General features: G+C 59.8%; 1 protein-coding gene and 1 long non-coding RNA gene across 2 annotated transcripts; one reads left to right on the forward strand and one right to left on the reverse strand.

The window, feature by feature from the left end:
* The first annotated feature begins 419 nt into the window (after window positions 1-419).
* On the forward strand, window positions 420-12,617 carry LOC134474125 (uncharacterized). Its single transcript, XR_010044748.1, has 3 exons — window positions 420-600; window positions 6,187-6,280; window positions 9,185-12,617. It is a non-coding gene; the product is annotated as an uncharacterized LOC134474125 (long non-coding RNA).
* Window positions 12,618-14,628: 2,011 nt separating this feature from the next.
* Window positions 14,629-16,691, reverse strand: Dio3 (iodothyronine deiodinase 3). Its single transcript, XM_063240783.1, has one exon. It carries the CDS (start codon window positions 16,541-16,543, stop codon window positions 15,629-15,631), a length of 915 nt encoding a protein of 304 aa, XP_063096853.1. The 5' UTR covers window positions 16,544-16,691; the 3' UTR covers window positions 14,629-15,628.
* Window positions 16,692-17,205: the final 514 nt, after the last annotated feature.

The raw sequence follows: 17,205 nt of genomic DNA on the forward strand, positions 1-17,205 counted from the left end.
AGGTACAAGGCTAGCACCCCGAGGCCTCCATCTCCCACCCCTCGGGGCACTGGGCCTGTGGGAGGAGCAGCCCTGGGGCATCTGTGCTCAAGGACTGGCCCCTTGGTTAGCAGAGTGGCGAGAGCCACATGACAGATGGAGCACCTCCCCCTTGCCGTCCACATTCACGTCACCTCTGACCCTCAGCTGTCCCCAGTGTCCCCTCCTCCTCTTGGCTGCCTTCCCAGACCACCTGTGGTCCTGTACTTTCTCTTTCTTTTCTGGCGGCCTCCCCAGGTGGAGTCTCCAGGCTCGGAGGAGCCCAGGCCCTTGCAGCGGAGGCTCCTGGGACACACACAGGCTTCCTGTGCTGTCACTCACCTGGCTGCTGTCACCTTTCCTCAGGGTGCGGTGGTGCCTAGCAACAGAGGCCACCGCCATCCTCTCTGTGCTGGGCCCTGTGTGCGTCGCATGCCTGCTCCGCGGCACACATCAGAACTGCCCCCGGGTCTTCCTGGGTGAGACTTTATTGCCCTGGCCCTCACACTCTGCCTCCTCCTGTGACTGACATCGCTGCCACCTCTCCCTGTTGGGGGCCACACCCAGCACCCACCACCTGAGGTTGGTTTGTCTGGGAGATGGGGTGACGGGTGACTCCTGTGGGAAGAAGGGGACGGAGCGGGTCCTAGGGCCCACACTGGGTCCATTCTTGGCCCCTTCCACATCAGATTGGTTGCCTGGCCCTATTCTGTCTCCTCCCTCAGAGACAGGGCAGTACCCAGGGGCCGTGTTCTGGACTTGGGATGTGGGTACACTTGAGATGGGCCCTGGCTCTTCTGAGGGCTGGAGGAGTGGCAGGCAGGACTGTGTCCAGCTGGGGTCTAGCACCTGTCCCTCAGGCTAGCTCTGACGGAGCCAGCTCCTGCAGGCTGCTGTCATCCCCATCAATCAGTCAGTCAGTCACTGCCATGAAGCCATGGCACAAAGCCTTCCTTCCAACCGCTGTCGGAGTCCCGAGGGGAAGACAAGCCTGCTTGGTTCTGGGGAGCTCTGCGGACCCCCACCCCTTCCTGACGGCCTCTCTGTAGGCTCTGGCTCCCAGGTCAGTGGACACCAGGCCCCAGGGAAGAGTGACCTGACCTGGGCTGCGCACACGGGAGGCATAGCAACTGGGACAGTCCCCGCAACGGTCACTGTTGTCATCAGGCCGGTGTTGAGCTCAGAGCAGTGAGCCCTGGAGTGCTGCCTCCCTGGGGTACCCGTCAGGCTCCTGTCTGCCCTGCCCCCACCCAAGGCAGCAGCCCAGCAATTTCCCCCGCAGAACCAGAGAGCTGCTGTGGCACAGCCGGGCAGGGCCGGCCCCCAAGCTCCCGTGGTCGGGGTTCCGTGGGCAGACACAGCACCCACACATTTCTCACAGAGAGGCTTGTGACATGGTGCCTGGCAGAGGAGCCCTGGGTGGGTACGGAGGAAGGGGCTCAGGACAGAGCCCTGGATGGAGCTGCCTGAGAGAGCTGGCTCTCTGCAAGTAAGGATAAAGAAGGAAAGAGGAAGAGAAAGTAAAAGGGGTGAGCAGAAGGCCGGCATTCAGTCAAACACATTCTGTCAGAGCCACATAAGGAACTGGGTTTAGGTCTGAGCAGAGGACAGCGGCCAAGTTGTCCCAGAGAGCCCCACTGTCCAGCAGGAGACACTGCTGACCGCAGCTGCAGACGGCAGGAGTCCACCATTTTTTGAAACAAGCTCTTGCTATTTAGTTCAGGCTGACCTTAAACTCACACAGATCCTCCTGCCTCAGCCTCGGAGTGCTGGGATTATAGGCTTGTGCCGCAATGCTTGGCGGAGCCCTGGTTTTACAGTGACAGAGGTTTTGATTAGGATGACTGTCTCCAGCTTACAGAAATAGCAGATGAGATCTGGGGCAAGTAGGATGACCCAAGTAACATCCCAATGAGGGAGTGTTAAGTTTGTGTCTGGATGTCCCCCTAAAACCGCCTGCAGTCATGGGGGTGGGGTTCCAGAGTTGGGAACTGATTCAGGGTCCAGTGCTGGGATTATGGGTGTGAGTGCTCCACCCCGGTCGGTGTGGCCTGCATACAGTGTAAGGGACAGAAAGAGTCTCTCGTGCCCTCCCCTTTTCCTCTTGTTGCTTGTCTGGTTTCCACTGCCATGAGCTGCCGCCCTCTGCCATGTGCTCTCTGTCTTGGAGCCAGCTGAGTATGGACTGAAACCTCCACAGACTGTGAACTAAATAAACCTTTCCTCTTTAACTTAGGATAGCAGGTATTTTTGTTTCTGCAACAAGACAAATTGAGACAGGGAGCTCAAGCTGATAGTAGCAAGCCTGCTTCAGTAGATGATGTGAAAGTAGCTTGGTTTGTCCCCACCGGGCCCACCCCCAGGCTCTGCCACCTCCACCCTTAGGCCCGGGTGTGTTCATTCAGCTGTGCATCTGGGCCTAAGTAAACAGTGCCCAGCAGTCTGGGCGCACATGTGTGCGCTCTCCATAGTTTATGGTACATGGCGGCAACATTCACAGCAGCTTAAGTCTGCTCTGCTGGTCTCCAGTCCCCGGGAACGGGCAGAGCACTGTTGCATTGTGGCCAGTGCTCCATCAGGTGGGCATTGGGCCCTGGAGATGCAAATTCCTGGGCCATCCCTGCCTGCTGTGTATACTCCTCCAGGCCATATTTCAAGCTTGCTGCCCATGGCAAGGCCCTTACTGCTGCCTGAGCCCAGGCGTGCCACCTTGGCTTCACTAGCCACCTCTATGCATCTATCCACCCATTTCTCCATGCCTCTGTTTATTCATCCATCCACCTATCCCTCTGTCTATCCCTCTAGCCATCCCACTATCCATCCATTTATCCATCCATCTGTCCATCTATCCCTCCATCATGGTCTTGTACCAGGGAGATTTGAGTTGCCAACTCTGTCTGCTGTGGTCTGAGCTTGCCCAGTGCAGGGTAAACATCCCTAACTTGGGTCGACACACAGTACAGAGTGGATTCTGTGGGTGGGGCAGGAGGAGAGATGGGGTTGCAGCAGCCTGCCGGTCAAGTTTGTGACCCAAAGGATCTCCAGGGTGCTCACAGCACGGCCCCATGCTGTGCCCGCAGTGACTGAAGCAAAACACGTGCTCTATTGTGGGACAGAAGAATATAAAAAGTCATCAAAAGGTTGTGAGAAGTCCCATTAACACCCTGGATTTCTGTTCAGTCTTTTTTCTCTGCCTGGCATTTGAACACACATGCATGTGAGTCTGCCTGCCTGCCTGTCTGTCTGCCTGTCTGGCTCTTGCCTGCCCGCTTCTGTCCTCCACTGACTCTGTGCAGATTTTACCCTGCTGGATTGCCTGCTGACTGATTGCCCCTAGTCTGGGTCTTGCTTGCCTGGGGCCTTGGGTCTCGGGTGCTGGAACAGCTCGTGGCCACCAGCGAGGTATCCTCCCTCAGATCTCTGGCTGGGCAGCCCTATTGGGTGGTGACCACTGCCACCACGTGCCAGGCTCTTCTACTCTGGGTCACACACCTCCCCGTCACAGCACGGGGCCTGGCCCACAAGCTATCGCTGTCCAGCCCAGAGGCCATGCCGGGTGAGGGAACACATGTGGTTTCCTGAGGAAGGGAGGGGTGTAGCTGTGCTTTGTGGGGGGCAGAGTGGGTGTTGCTCGTCGTGTCTCAGTACTCGGTGTGCACCTTGGCAAACAGCAGGTGCTCAATAAATGTCTGCAGACTGGGCAAGCAAACCGAAGTGTCACCGATGACAAAAACACAACTCACTCTACATGAAAAAAGGCTGCACCAAGCAGGACGTCCATCTTGGCTCTGCTTTCAGGTACAGCTGAATCCAGGAGCTCAGATAATGTAAGTGGGACTCAGTTTCTCACTCTTGTCTCCCTGCTTTTCTTACCTCTGGCTCAGTTCTTTCCATGTAGGGAACAAAAAGCCTCGACACTATTGTTTTATTTTTAATTTTTTTTGTTTTCAAGGCAGAATCTCACTATGTAGACCAGGCTGGCCTTACACTTGTGCTCTCCTCCTGCCTCTGCCTCCTGAGTGCTGGGATTAGAGGTGTGTACTCCCATTCCTGGTTTGAGGCTGTATTTTTGAAAACTAGTTTATGATCACAGCTGGAGGAAAGAGTTCTCCCAGGGTCCCTGTAATAAATCTCCAGGCATGGAAGCAAAGGCGGGTATGGGCCATGAGCCTTTTTTGGTGGTCCTTGGGACCGGCCCTCTTAAAACCAGCCTCAATGTATGGCTTTCTGCAGAAAGGGGGTTCACTGTGGGGTTCATTATTGGAAGGAGGTGGGGGAGGCGGGTGTTGGATGAAATGGAAAACTCTCCTTCTAGGGCTGGGCTCTGAAAAATCATGTGCCTCGACTGGGGCCAGTAAGAGAGGGGATCTCAAGGAACTTCCCTGCTGGGGGGACCGCGGAGGCCCGAGGCCACTGGGGTCGGGCTTGCTAATGTCAGAGGAGAGCAGCAGCCTCCTTGTCCCCAGGCGTGCAGGCTGCCAGTCCTGAGGGCGACCGTGGGGTGGAGAGAGGAGCTCAGGAAGCGCCCGCATCCTGCAGGGAACCCACTAGAGGGGACTCGGCGCTCCGAGGCAGAAGCCGCCCTAATTGATGCCAGCTGTCATGTTTTGCATGGCACCAAACAGAACTGAGACTTATGTCTTACAGTTTATTAGCAGAGTTCATGAGCTTCTGATGACACAGTCATATTTCGGGAAGTCACACAAATGTTTCTCCCCTGGGAGGCCCTGGCTTTGCCCCATCCTCCAACCTGGTGAGAAAGGCTTTGCCGCGCAGACGGGGTCCTGAGTATGTGCAGATCATACTGATGTGAAAGACACCCTGCTCCCTGCGGACTCTCAGACCTGTGAGAACTGCGACCCAGCACAGCTACTCCAGGGCTCCAAGTCCTCATGGTGGGGGGCCAGCTGGGGGTCATGTAGGACCTGGAAGAGACTCACACTGTCCTGCTGATGGCCTGAGTCTCAGGGACCAAGCCAGAGGGAGTATTTGTTGATTTTCTTCCTACTGCAGCCAGTTGGATTTTGATTTGGGTGGATAGAGGGATGGATGGATAGAGGGACGGAGGGATGGGTAGAGGGATGGAGGGGCAGGGGGATGGAGGGACAGAGGGATGGGTAGAGAGGTGGATAGAGGGATGGATGGCTAGACAAAGGGATGGAAGGATGGGTGGCTAGAGACATGGATAGATGGGTAGGAGGTGGATAGAGGATGGAGGGGCCCCTGGAGCCTCCCCCTGTGTGCTCCAGAAGGCTGCGGGAGGAGAGGAGAAGCAGGAAGCGGAGGGTCCGGTGTAGGAGGCCGTGGGATTGAGTAAGAGGGGTTGACTGTACGTACACACGCTTGCATGTGCTTGTGCATGGGTATGTGAGGGACTGCGTGTACACGTGTGCCTGTGTGAGGGGGGTCCCTGGGTCTGTGCATTGCGGGTGCAGGGCTGTGGCTCTGTATAGCGTGCATGCACACCTCCCCGTGTGTTTGTGTGTCTGTGTGGGAAGAAGGCTCACCTGAGCATGGGCCAGGTGAGCCGAGTCCTAGGGGTGTGGTTGCCTCTTCAGCAGAGTCTGCTCTGCATTAAACACAAACTCTCTCAGGGGCTTGGACTCTTTAAATGGAAATAATCAGAGTTCCGTGTGTGTCACCAGCAGTTGGGAGGGGCCGCCAACCTTCCCAACAAGGAGCCACGTGGTATTGGGCCAACAGACCACCAGTCAAGGGGAGGCTGCGCCCTTGACTCAGTTTCCCTTAGACTGTTTGGCACAACCAGGCCTAGAATCTTAGCTAAGATGACCACCAGGCAGCTTCATGTGCCTTTCTGTCCTCTGATGGTTCCTCTTGCTGAGGGGCGCGGCCCACAGTTACCCGGACCCCCTCTGTCCGGGCACACATACTCCCTCCTTGGCATGGGGCTGCCGTTTCCAGCCCTGCATTGCAAGGAAGAAGCCAAAGCATGGCAAGGTTAAGTCTGGCCCCAGGGTCTCACAGTCACGGCGCGGATTTGGGGCTGGGGTGGAGCAGGGCCGAGCAAACACAGGGAGGCCCAGGCTGGCGCTGAGAGGTGACAGGTGGTTCTCATCTGGGCAGTGGGTGGCACAGCCGGGGTCTCCATCACCCAGGACCTGCACAGCGAGTCCTTCAGCAGACTGTCCGCTCCTTGCCCTGGCACAGGTCCCGGCCCGTGTGGATGGGGAGGGCTCCTCGCTGCGAAGCCAGGGTGGCTGTGGAAAGCACCGCGTAGAGAGCTGCAGCAGCATCTTGCTCTGTAAGTTGTTTATGTTTCGGGTCCCTCCTGTGAGACAGACCATGAAGGGATCTGGGCAGAGGGGCCGGAGGGGAGGGTGGAGAACATTGGGACGCGATATGCGTATCGGACCCCGCGCCCAGTGTAAACACTGCGCTGCAATCCTGTATGATAAACACAAATAAAGTTCTTGGGACGCTCCGTGGAAAAAAGGAAGAATCTTCCAGCCCTTCTGGGCCCAGGGCGGAGCAGCCCCCATCCTGGAGCTGCCTGCGGGCCCCCATCTTCCCTGAGGCCACTGCCCTGCTCCCCTCCTGGGGCCCCAGGAAATCCTAGTGATCTGAGCCTGCGGCGCGGCCACTGTCCAGACTCCACTGTGTCCCCAGGGGATGCACAGGCTGCTAGGGTCCCTCCTGCAATGAACAGGGGAACAGAGGTGGGGAGACTGTTATCTTCCGTCACGGTGGTCATCCTCTGTCCTGACACTTTGGTGTCCCATGCCCTGAGTCCATATTTTGCCCCACTGCTGCCTCTGAGGGCACAAGTGTGGGGGAACCTGAGGAGCCTCTCAGGGCCAGCAGGGCGGCAACTTAGGGGCAGTGCAAGAACAGGGCAGAGGGGACAGGCCCATGACAGCAGCCACCCTGGAGGTCCCAGGTGAGAGAGAAAGTGCTCTCTGCCTTAGGGAGGGGTCTGGGCAGCAGCTCTGGCTCCAGGCTGTTGGTCACTCAGGGCACGTGTGTGACACAGAATCCAGGAGTGGAGGGCACTTGATGCGTGAGCGGCTGGTGGCAAGTGGAGGGGCCACAGAGCACCCTCTGCCCTGCCCGACCTCTCTCGGCTCAGGAACAGGGGCCTTAGAAATAGCAGCAACAGCTCCCATGCATGGAGCTGGGGACATCCAACCAGGTGGGCAGGACTGCACCAGCTGCAGAGAAGGGAAACTGAGGCCGGCAGGATCTTGGCTGCTTGTCTTTCCTTATCCTTTGCACTTGGAACATGCATGGGTGTGTCAGGGTCTCCCCAGGCCCAGCTTCCTGTTTCACCCTGTGACCCCCCCACCATGTTCATCCCCTCTGCCTGCCTGGCCCCCAGCAGCTCTGGAGCTCTGGGTTGACCTGGGCCGACTCCATTCACCGGGAACAGGGGACAGAACCACAGTGCTCACCCCGGGGCTGGAGTGGATTACAAACTCTCCTCCCTGAGACTGTGCGATGTCTCCAGGTGGGTCATGGGCAGTCATCGAGCCAATATCAGAGCCCCCAAACCTGCCCAGTGGTCACCACTGGATGCCCCTTCCTTCACTGAAGTGTGTAGCACAAGGCCTGGGACCGTGGGACTGGTGTGATACCCCCTGTTCTCTACAGGAAGTGCCCCCCACCCCAGCTTTGGGCACAGCCAGGGAAACACATGTAGCCTCTAGGATTTGGACAGGGCCACATCCGGCACCCATGTAGGGGAATCAGGAGCCCCGCTGCCTAGCAGACTCCTGTTTCTGCCTCCTGCTAGCTGGGTCATGGACCTCTTTGCTTCAATGTCCCCATCTGCAAAATGAGAATTATAACCTGGTCTTCTGGGGAGAGGGAGCCCCTGGGCAGTGCCGTTTGACGGTGCTGGCACTGGAGTGCGCCACACATCACCCTCCCTGAAGCCAGCGCCTCCCAGCCCATCTGTGTTGACCCTGGGCCCAGTGCTACCCTGGATCAGAAGGGAGCCAGGTCCCAGGCTCCACGGATGCATCTGCTCCAAGGACTTGGCGCTGGGTGGCAGGAACCTTGAGGGTCCGCTGGAGAACTGGGTCCGGGTCTCACGGCTTCTCCTTCTGGGTGGGAGGTAGGGGTGGGTTAGACAGGATGAGCGGTTCTGCTTTCTATGCTAAATTATGAAATCTTTCAAACATACAGAGAAGTACAGAGGAAAATATAACCACACCCACACCCACTGCTCAGATCCAATGCAGAGCAACATTAGCTTTTGGATTTTGAACATGAAATAAACATTAGATTTGGCCGGGTTCCCCTGCTCCCCGCAGAGACACCTCGGGAGGCTGCTTCCGGGCCCCTCACGGCATTGTGTTCTCACTGTGTCTCCGCGTGCGTGTCCGTGCATATGTTTTAGGTTATTTGCGTGCTTTTCACAAACATGGTATCGTGTTGTGCATCTCCTTCGGCAAACTTGCTTTCCCACTCCACATAATTTCCTCTTATTGTGGAAACATTCGCACAACATCAAATGAGCCATCTTGAAGTGCGTGCTTGGGTTGTGCTCTGTGCTTTCCCGGGGCTGTGCAGCCACCCCTCTGCCTGGCTGGCAAACACTCTCACCCTTGAAAGAGACCTCACAGCCAGGGAGTACCCCCGGCCCCCAGCCCCCAGCCCTCCTCTGGTGACCTCCCCTCTGACCCCCACTCACCTCTTCTGGACTCTCTTACTAGAATGGAGGTGCATGACCCCCACGTGGAGGGGCCCCCAGCTCAGCCATGCGTGGGGTGCAGGTGTGCTGGAAGGGGCCAGGACTTTCCAAGTGTGTCCCTCCTCCTGTAACCCCGGTGTTCCCCAGAGGTGGGTTGGTCCTTGCACTCCTGCATGCAGACCACGCAGAACCTAGTGGTGAATCAGCAGGGCGATTTCTCCTGCTTCCGTGGCTGGACTGGGCTCAGTGGGCCAGTTCTTCTGCTGGTCTCCTGCGGTCAACAGCAGCAAGGGCGGGAGGCTCACAGGGTGCAGCCCCCAGGCCACTCCCGGGTCACCCTGCAGCGTAGTTGATGACAGCCATTAGGGTACAGCAACCACCGACTGGCTTTGGGACCTGCTGGGTGTGGAGCACAGCAGTGGCCTGTCTGGGTGGCTGTGGAGGCGTGGCCTTGCGCCTGTCTCCTGTCCCTTCCCCTTCCTCTCTGGCACTGTTCTCATCTCTGCTTCCCAGTCGTCCTGAATGAAGCGGCTTTGTTCTGCTGCGCCCTGCCGCCATGATGCTTCGGCCTTGCAGCCGGCGGCCCATGGACCAAACCTCTTTAAAACCTGAGCTAAATGAAACTCCGCCTCCTTCATGCTGCACTTGTCAGGGATCCAGTTCGGCAGGGGGAAGCCGGGAATACAGTGGCCTCTTGCATGGTGGCGCCAGTCTCCAAATGCAGGTGAGTGGAAGTGGCTAGGCCCCTTGTGGCCGAGAGCTGCTGCCCAGACTGCGCCCTCCCAGCTAAAGTGGGCCAGGCCACTGTGATTGCCTCTGAGAAGCGGTGGTGTGGAGCTGATGCTATCGTCTGCTTTCCCTGGCTCTTCAGGAAGGTGGGTGACTTTTTCCACCATCAGGACAACGCCTGCAGCTTAGCACCTCAGGGCCACAGGGATGTGCTCTCACAGTTCCTGGGTCGTGAGTCACAGTGGGTCCCACTGGACTAAGGTCAAGACACTTGCCAGGCCACAGCCATCTGCAGACCGTCGGGGTACAGGGACCCTTCCTTCCTTTATTTCCTTTTTCAGAGTTTGAAGACCCCGGCTCCTGGCTGGTGGCCGCTTCCTCTATCTTCAACGCCAACATGGGAGTGCTATTCATTCCTCTCTCCTTGGACACCCCCCTCCCTGTTATGGGGAGCACTGGGGTAATCCCTGACAGCTCAGCGTCCACCTCCCTCTTACAGGGAGCTCTGGGGTGATCCCTGGTAACTCAGTGTCCACCTCCCTCTTACAGGGCGCATTTGGGTGATCCCTGGTAGCTCAGGGTCTTCTCTCCATGCCAAAGTCGTGGGCAGGTCCCTTTTGCTGTGCAAGGTGAAGCCACCTTGGGAAGCCAGGGTGTGGACATCTTCAGGAGACCCTAGGAGGTGGGTGGCCCTGGGAGTTTGGGAGTGACTTATTTTCCAGTTTTTCTCTCTGTCCCTCTCTGTTGTGCCAGAGACGTTCACTGCACAGATTGCCAGCTCTGTGTGCCCATTCGAGCTCACAGCATCAGCTTTGAGAGCCAGCATGATGACGACAGGGTGGAGCATTGGAGGGGATTAGCAGTGCCCATCTGCCAAGGTGCAGCGACATGAGCAGGGGTGTGTGGGCCTGGGGAGATGGGGCTGGGTGGGGAAGCAGCTGTGCAGGGAGGATCTGGGACTCACTCTCCTGTCTGGCTCTCTCCCAGCCCCAGCGGTGCCTCCAGGGCCTTGCAGAGCCCAAGGACTTCCTGGTCTCAGTGGCCAGGGCAGTTGTGGCGAACCTAGGGCACGCATGCAACCTGTTTTTCTTTTAAGACAAAAGCTGTCAATGTGTGAGTCTTGTTTTTCTAAACTGAAACCTCATCGTTCAGGTTGAAGGGCAGTGCTGGCCTTTGTGATAAAGAAGAAGGTTTTGGGAGTCAGAGTAGGCAGTTGCTGCTAACAAGCAAACAACCCACAATGCCCAGGTACGCTGAACATCAGCTGAACAGGAGGGACATACCTAAGCTCAAAGTCCTGAGTGTGCTCACCTGAAACTCGCGTGGCCCCCGAAGCCCAGCACCCCTCCCCACTCTCCTTTCCCACCGCAGCCCCCCACCAACCCATTCCCTCAGCCCACCCGGCTCCCTCGGGCGCTTCCGCTCCCACCGCCACAGTTTCAGCCGCTTTGAGTTGTATTTTTCTGTCATAAGAGCAATGCATGTTCACTACAGAAAAATCGCAGGTTATGGATAAGCAGTAAGAAAGAAGCAAGAAAACACTCATAATCCTCCCACGCGGTGCCGACTGTGACTCCCGCGGGTGGATTTTTCCAGAGCTCTCTGTGCACGCGCATGCGCGCGTGTGTGTGCATGTGTGCTTGTGCGCATCTTTTCGGGTCCACAGACCCCATTCAGACCCTCTCCTGGTGAAGAAGGGCACTGCTCGGGCCACCTGCTGGGCTTCAGCGCCTGCAAAGGGAGGCTCAGGGAGGCTGGGCAAAGACTCCAGCGGACCCAGGGGCACCACAGGAAGCCCCTCAGGCCGGGCCTTGAACAACTCACATCCTTCAGGGCCTCCCCGGGTCCCTCACGCGTCCTCACACAATTCACTTGTCTGGATCCTAATCGCTTCCTTTGGGGTGCCAGGCCCACCCTGGATTGGGGCCCACCCTGATCACCCCGTTTTAACTTAATCACCTCTTTGCCTCATTGCTAAATATGGTCATATGCGGAGGAACTGGAGGTTAGAGCTTTAACAGCTGAAGTGGAGGGACATAGCTCCCCCCACACATCTTGGTCCACTTCCCCGAGATCGTGGTGGGCCTGGGTGCCTTACTCCAGGACACAGGCCGATGTCACAGTCACCCCAGGGAAGCTTCAGGGTGACCGACTGGCATGCCCTTGCCACCCACCTGGCCATGGACCCAGCCCTGACTATTGCCTTCTGTCCTCACCGCCTGGAGGTGGTGCCTCTCCTCCTTCACCTGCTGGTTGGGTTATTTCCCCCCCAGGTAAACTCCAGGGGGAGCTGCCAGTCACAGGGGTCGCCACCTGCCCAGAAGTGCCCCAGCTTTGGACAGTGGATGGGTGGATGCCCACCACACCGGGGCCTCGGAGGCTCCTCCTCTGGGCTCCTGCTGTCTTGTCTGAAGCTCGGGTCCCCACAGGCTCAGCGGAGATGCCAGACTGGCTTCCCCAGCCCTGCCCCCTGGCCCCACTCTCCGGCTTTCTCTGTGACCTGCCACCCTCCTGCTCTCCAGTGTCCAGGGTGTTGCTATGGCTCCCACCAAGGACGTCCTTTCTCCCACATCTTCCTGCAGAGGGGCAAACACCACCTTTTCCATGAACTGGCTGGCTGTTTGTGTCTTCTCTTTCTCCCTGCCCAAGGCTGAATGGTACCGTGTCCACCTGGGCCTTGGATGTTGGTGACAGTGATGCAACAGAGGCGGACTCTCACCTCCTCCTGGCCATGGGCCCGGCACTCTTGGGGGGACAAAGCCAAATTCCCCACGCTCAGCATCCAGGATGGGACCAGACACAGGTCACACAGGTCAGACCTGCCCAGAGGACACTCCTGGGGAACAGCACAGGAGTGTGTGTGGGGACGAGGGGGCTCGGGCCACAAAAAGCTGTGTGTTTCCTGTGACATGTTTCCTGACAGCTTTGATCTTGCAGAGAAAGACATCTCACATCAGCCGCCTGGTCACACGCACAGTCACACATACAGTCATGTACGCTCAGAAACCAAAGTGGCTGCAAACCGGTTCCCTCGGTGAAATATACACAGATATTTTTATTGTATTTGCTTCTTCAAAATGCTTGACTTGCTCAGATAAATTGATTTCAGGACTCACCGCTGGGCCTGCTTTGCAGTTTGAGAAATCTCACTCTCATCGAGGATTTTGTTTTCTGCTCTATGTTCTGTATTTAAAATTTAATAATGATGATGGATTTATGTGTTATGTGGTTTTCACTTAAAGAAGAGCGGGAGAACTGGGGAAATAGCAGAAATCGGATTGCCTCTCCGTGAGGCGGTAGTGGTGGCCAAGCAGACACCTTTCAAGCTGTGCCTGTGACCCGTCCCAGTCCGGTCACTTGCGGGTGTGTAGTGACCTGACTTCCCTCGTAGTAAGGGACACCCCGACGCATGGGTGTCCACCTCCTGGCCTCCTTCGGAACAGGGATCACAATAAACTCGTAATTGGAGGGGAAGCCAGGGGCGTGGGAGGAGAGGCCACGGCCACTGAGCAGGAGAGCGGTTCTGCCACCCTGGGGAGGGGGACGGAGGAGGTGGGCATACTGGGCGGCCACCGGGGGTTGGTTTTAGCTTTCTCTGTGTCGGCAGGAGCCAAAGAAGGGGAGACTTGCAAAGAAAGGAGACAAAGAGAAAAAGAAGGAAGAAACAAGAAAGGAGAGAAAACAAAGGAAGAGAGGAAGTGGAAGGCGGGGAGGAGGAAGAAAAATAGAGGGTTTGTGTGTGGGTGGAGGAGCGGTCCTGCGGGGCGGGGCTGGCGCTGCCACAGGTCCAGGCGGTGCATCCAGTTCAGGCCGGGAAGGGAGCGCAGCCTGGACCGTGCAGGCCGCGGGGCGGGAAGACGCTGCACGCGCCCTGGGGGCATCGCAGGCGGCCGCGGCGGGGGACAGGCAGCCCGAGCCTGCTCTTGCCGCTGTCCCGGGCGCCCCGTCGAGTCCCTGCTGGGCCAGCGGAACCGGCCCTGCCCGACTCTCGGCGTCGTCGTCCTGCTGCTCTCTCCCTGTTCTTCCTGGAGGTGGGTGGGGGTTCGGGATGCGAAGTGCGGGAGGTGGAGGTGGGGGCGGGGAGGAGATGCAGAAATACCATCTGTACCGATTTTTCTTAAAAGTTATTTTTCAATTGAAATACTTTTAAAGCAAAAGAAAGAAAAGAGAGGAAAAAAAAAGAATTTGAAAAGATCTCAAATTTAGGGTGTCAGTCCCAAAAGTTTTCAGGGAGGAGCAGCGTGGGGGCTGGGGCAGAGCCGGGGGCGAGGCTGGCAGTACCTGGGCCGCCTCCCAGGCCTACGTGCATGCGCGCCGCCCGGGGCGCACCGCCCCTGCCCCCTCCGAGACCCGGGCCGCCCAGGCCTTTAGGATCTGCAGACGCTAAGCTCTGCTCCTGGGGCCTCGCCCCTCCCTTTCGGCTTCCAGGTGTCGCTGGCTGAGGGAGGCGCGGGCGCTGATGCCGCGCCCCGGAGTCGCCTTGTTTCTCCAAACTGCGGGGAACAGCGCGGGGGCGGGCAGCGCGCGGGACGCTCGGCGGGGACGCGGGCGGGTCTGTGCCCAGCGCCGACGCCCACACCGTCCCGAGATGGCCGGGCCTTCCCCTCTCCATCCTCCCACCCCCTTTTCTGCTTCCCACTCGCGAGCGAGTTGGGGTGGTGGCGAGCTTTGGCTCGAGCTGGAGGAGGCGCAGGAGGAGGCGTCCCGGGTGGGGCGCACTGAGCTGCACCCCAGTCCTGCTGCACGGACCCCAGCAACGAGGCGGGGGGGGGGCGAGGACTGCAGGTACCGAGGCGTCAGGTGCACGGCGCCACCGACGTGCAGGGCTCCGCAAGGTTCAAAGCTCCCGTCGCCCTCCACGTCACCCCTCCCCCACGGCGCCGGATAAGTTGGACGGGCGTGCGACCACGGGAGCTGCCCGCGTGTGTGCGTGCGCGGGTGCGCGCAGCATGTCGCCTCCTTCCAGGACCCCCAGGCCTGCGCTCCCTGCTTCTCTGCCGCCTCCAAGTTGCCCGCCCAGGTGTGTGCGTGCGCGCCCACGTAGGGGCGCACCCGGGCCTACCACCTTCTCCCCCCTCCATCCACCGCTGCCCCGCCCCCACCGCCTCGGCGTGTCTCCCGCCCCCGCCCCTGCCCTCGGGGTCCCGCTTCGGACTTCGCGGAGGGATGTGTGCTTCGCTCCTGTCGCTTTTCAGAGCCAGCAGGAGATAAAGGGAATCGTACAGCAGTTTACTTTAAGCCTTTATTATTGTAGCTTAAACGAAGTTTATATACAGGGAACGCTACCAGCAATACACTAGCTGAGTGGCCTTTGAAATCCGGGGCCTCCACCCCGGCCCGGCAGTCGGTAGCTCTGCCCAGGTGTCCCTAGTCTTGGAGTCCAGGCTCTCCCCGCATCTCCCCTTCTCCGGACTCTGCCACCAGATCCCGTTCCCCCAGGAGTCCTAGTCTCTTCAGTCTCCCCGGGGCTGCAGACCTCAAACCATTTTCTGGAAGCGACCCCTCCCACCCAATTCCCTCCCCTTTCCCGCCTCAGTGACCGCGGTCTCCTCTTGAAGTCCAGAGCAGTCTTCCCCCTCTGGCTTTCGGCACCGATTCGAGCCATCCTGCAATTTCGGAACCCGCCCGTGGTCGAGACCAGTTAGGGACAGTTCGTCATCAGCAGAGGGGCTCATGCGCGCCCAAAACAAGGGGGAAGACTACCCTGCCCACCCTCTCCCTCCCGAATCCCCCCCACCTCAGCTCAGAGACAAGAAATAAACACAAAGGCAGCAGGGCTCCCTGCGCGCGACAGGTGGGTGCCAGGCAACTAGCGGCAGCCTAGAGCTGCTGGAACCCAGCTGCGCTCCCGGCGCGCGGGCGTGGCCAAGGTGTCTGCATTGCAAGCTACGCGCATGGCGCACTGGACTGGCTGGAGGCGCGCTGGGGAGCAGGTGTACAGGAGTGGCGTGGGGGCCAGGCCTGGGGGCACACAGGCATGGGTGTGTGCACGCTGTTTCAGGGCTCCCAAGGGGATTTCAAGCCAGCGGGCAGGGATAAGTGACGTCACATAGTCCCACGGAGGCTAGTCTTTAGAGGCTGAGTGCCAGACCCAGCCGGACAGTCATGGCTCAGTGCATCTGTGTCCTCGGGCCTCACCATGCCCAACTTCGCTGGTGATGCTTGCACTGGGGCTTCGAAAGCCCGAAGGCCCAGCTCGCTAAGTTCAGGCAACTGTCCATTGGTTGTTTAGAACCGGCCGTGCCGAGGGCCGTGCAGCTGCTCGTCGTAGCGCTCCAGCCAGGTGCGAAGCTCCGAGACCTGGTAACCGTCTGGGCCTCGGCCGCCCTGGTACATGATGGTGCCGCTCTGGATGACATAGAGGCGTTCAAAGTAGGCACCGTAGGCTGAACTGCTGGAGTTTGCCATGGTGTCCAGGACCAGAGCACAGCCAGGGGCGCCTTGCTGCAGCACCCGAGCCGCGCTGACCCGGTCTTCCAGGCTCCGGTGCTGTGGGATGATGTAGGGGGAGTCTGTGGTGACCCAGCCGTCGGAGGGGTGGGCCTCCTCGATGTAGATGATGAGGAAATCAACATCGCGCTGGTACTTGGTGACCAGGCGCTGGAAGGCGCTCATGCGCGCCATGAACGGTGGTCAGGTGCAGCTGCCGAAATTGAGTACTAGCGGGCGGTTCCCGTGCTCATAGTCCAGGATGCGCTGGCTCTGGAAGCCATCGGGCAAGACCACTTCGGAGTTGGGCGCTGGGCCGCCCTCGTGCGCCTGCTTAAAGAAATCTAACTTCTGGCCATGCCACACAGCCTTGAGCGACGCCAGGGTGCAGAGGCGGTTGTCGTCGGACACGCAGATGGGCGGGTCGTCGGGGGGCACCTCCTCGCCCTCACTGTTGAGCTCTGCTTCAGGCTCAGGCTGCCCCAGGCCACGGCGGCGCAGGAAATGCTTGCGGATGCACAGGAAGTCGAGGAGCCAGAGCATGAAGGCCGTGCCGAGGAAGCGCGGGAAGAGCACGAGGCACGAGGCGATCTGGGCGCAGAGCCTCAGGGAGTGAAGCAGCAGGGAGCGGAGCATGGTGGCCGCGGGCCCCAGGGCCCCCCGGGACCGGTCACCCTCCCGGACCCCCAACCTCGAGGCGGCCTGGTGCGGCATCTGGGCTTTGGCGTGCTGGGAGCTCAATTTATAGCCACGAGTTCAATTGGCGGGAGACTCCACCTCCGGCCCGGGCCCGCCCCCTTGCAACTTGAGCCCGGAGGGATCTCCCAGCCGCGCGGCCAATGCCCGGGAAATCGCGAGTCGAGGGCGGAGCAGGGCGGCCGGGTGTCGGGGAGGGCGGGCGCACGCCCGGCGGTCCACTCTCGGGGGCGGCGGACCCGGGAGCCGCCGCTGCCTTCACCGGGGACCGGGACCCCGGCCGGGGCCGGGCGCCCGCGTGGAGGTCCTGCAGCGGCGCCGCTGCCCGCGCCCCCCGGTCCGCCACTGTAGCTGCGCACCTGAGCCGAGTTCCCCGGCGGCCGCCGCGCCGCGCCGCGCCGGAGCTCCGGTTCGCTTCCCGCGCGCCGCCGCCAACGCTGCCGCCGCTCGTGCGGGGTCGCTGCCCAGGTACTGCGCGAGCCCGGGCCTGCGGCCACCGCCCGGTTGGCCCCGGCTCCCGTCCTGCCCCGCCGGGGACGCGGGTCCGCCAGGAGCAACTTTGGGCTCCTGCCGCCGGCCCGGCTCGCCTCGCCCGCGGGCGCCGCTCGCCTGCCGGAGCCCGTCCGCCCGCCCCCCGCGCGCGCTCACACTCGCGCCTCACACACGGCCGCCCCCCGCGC

The sequence above is a fragment of the Cavia porcellus genome, unplaced genomic scaffold (genome assembly GCF_034190915.1).
Source record: "Cavia porcellus strain 051 isolate PalLab524CR breed Dunkin Hartley unplaced genomic scaffold, mCavPor4.1 scaffold_31, whole genome shotgun sequence".
Taxonomy (NCBI): domain Eukaryota; kingdom Metazoa; phylum Chordata; class Mammalia; order Rodentia; family Caviidae; genus Cavia; species Cavia porcellus.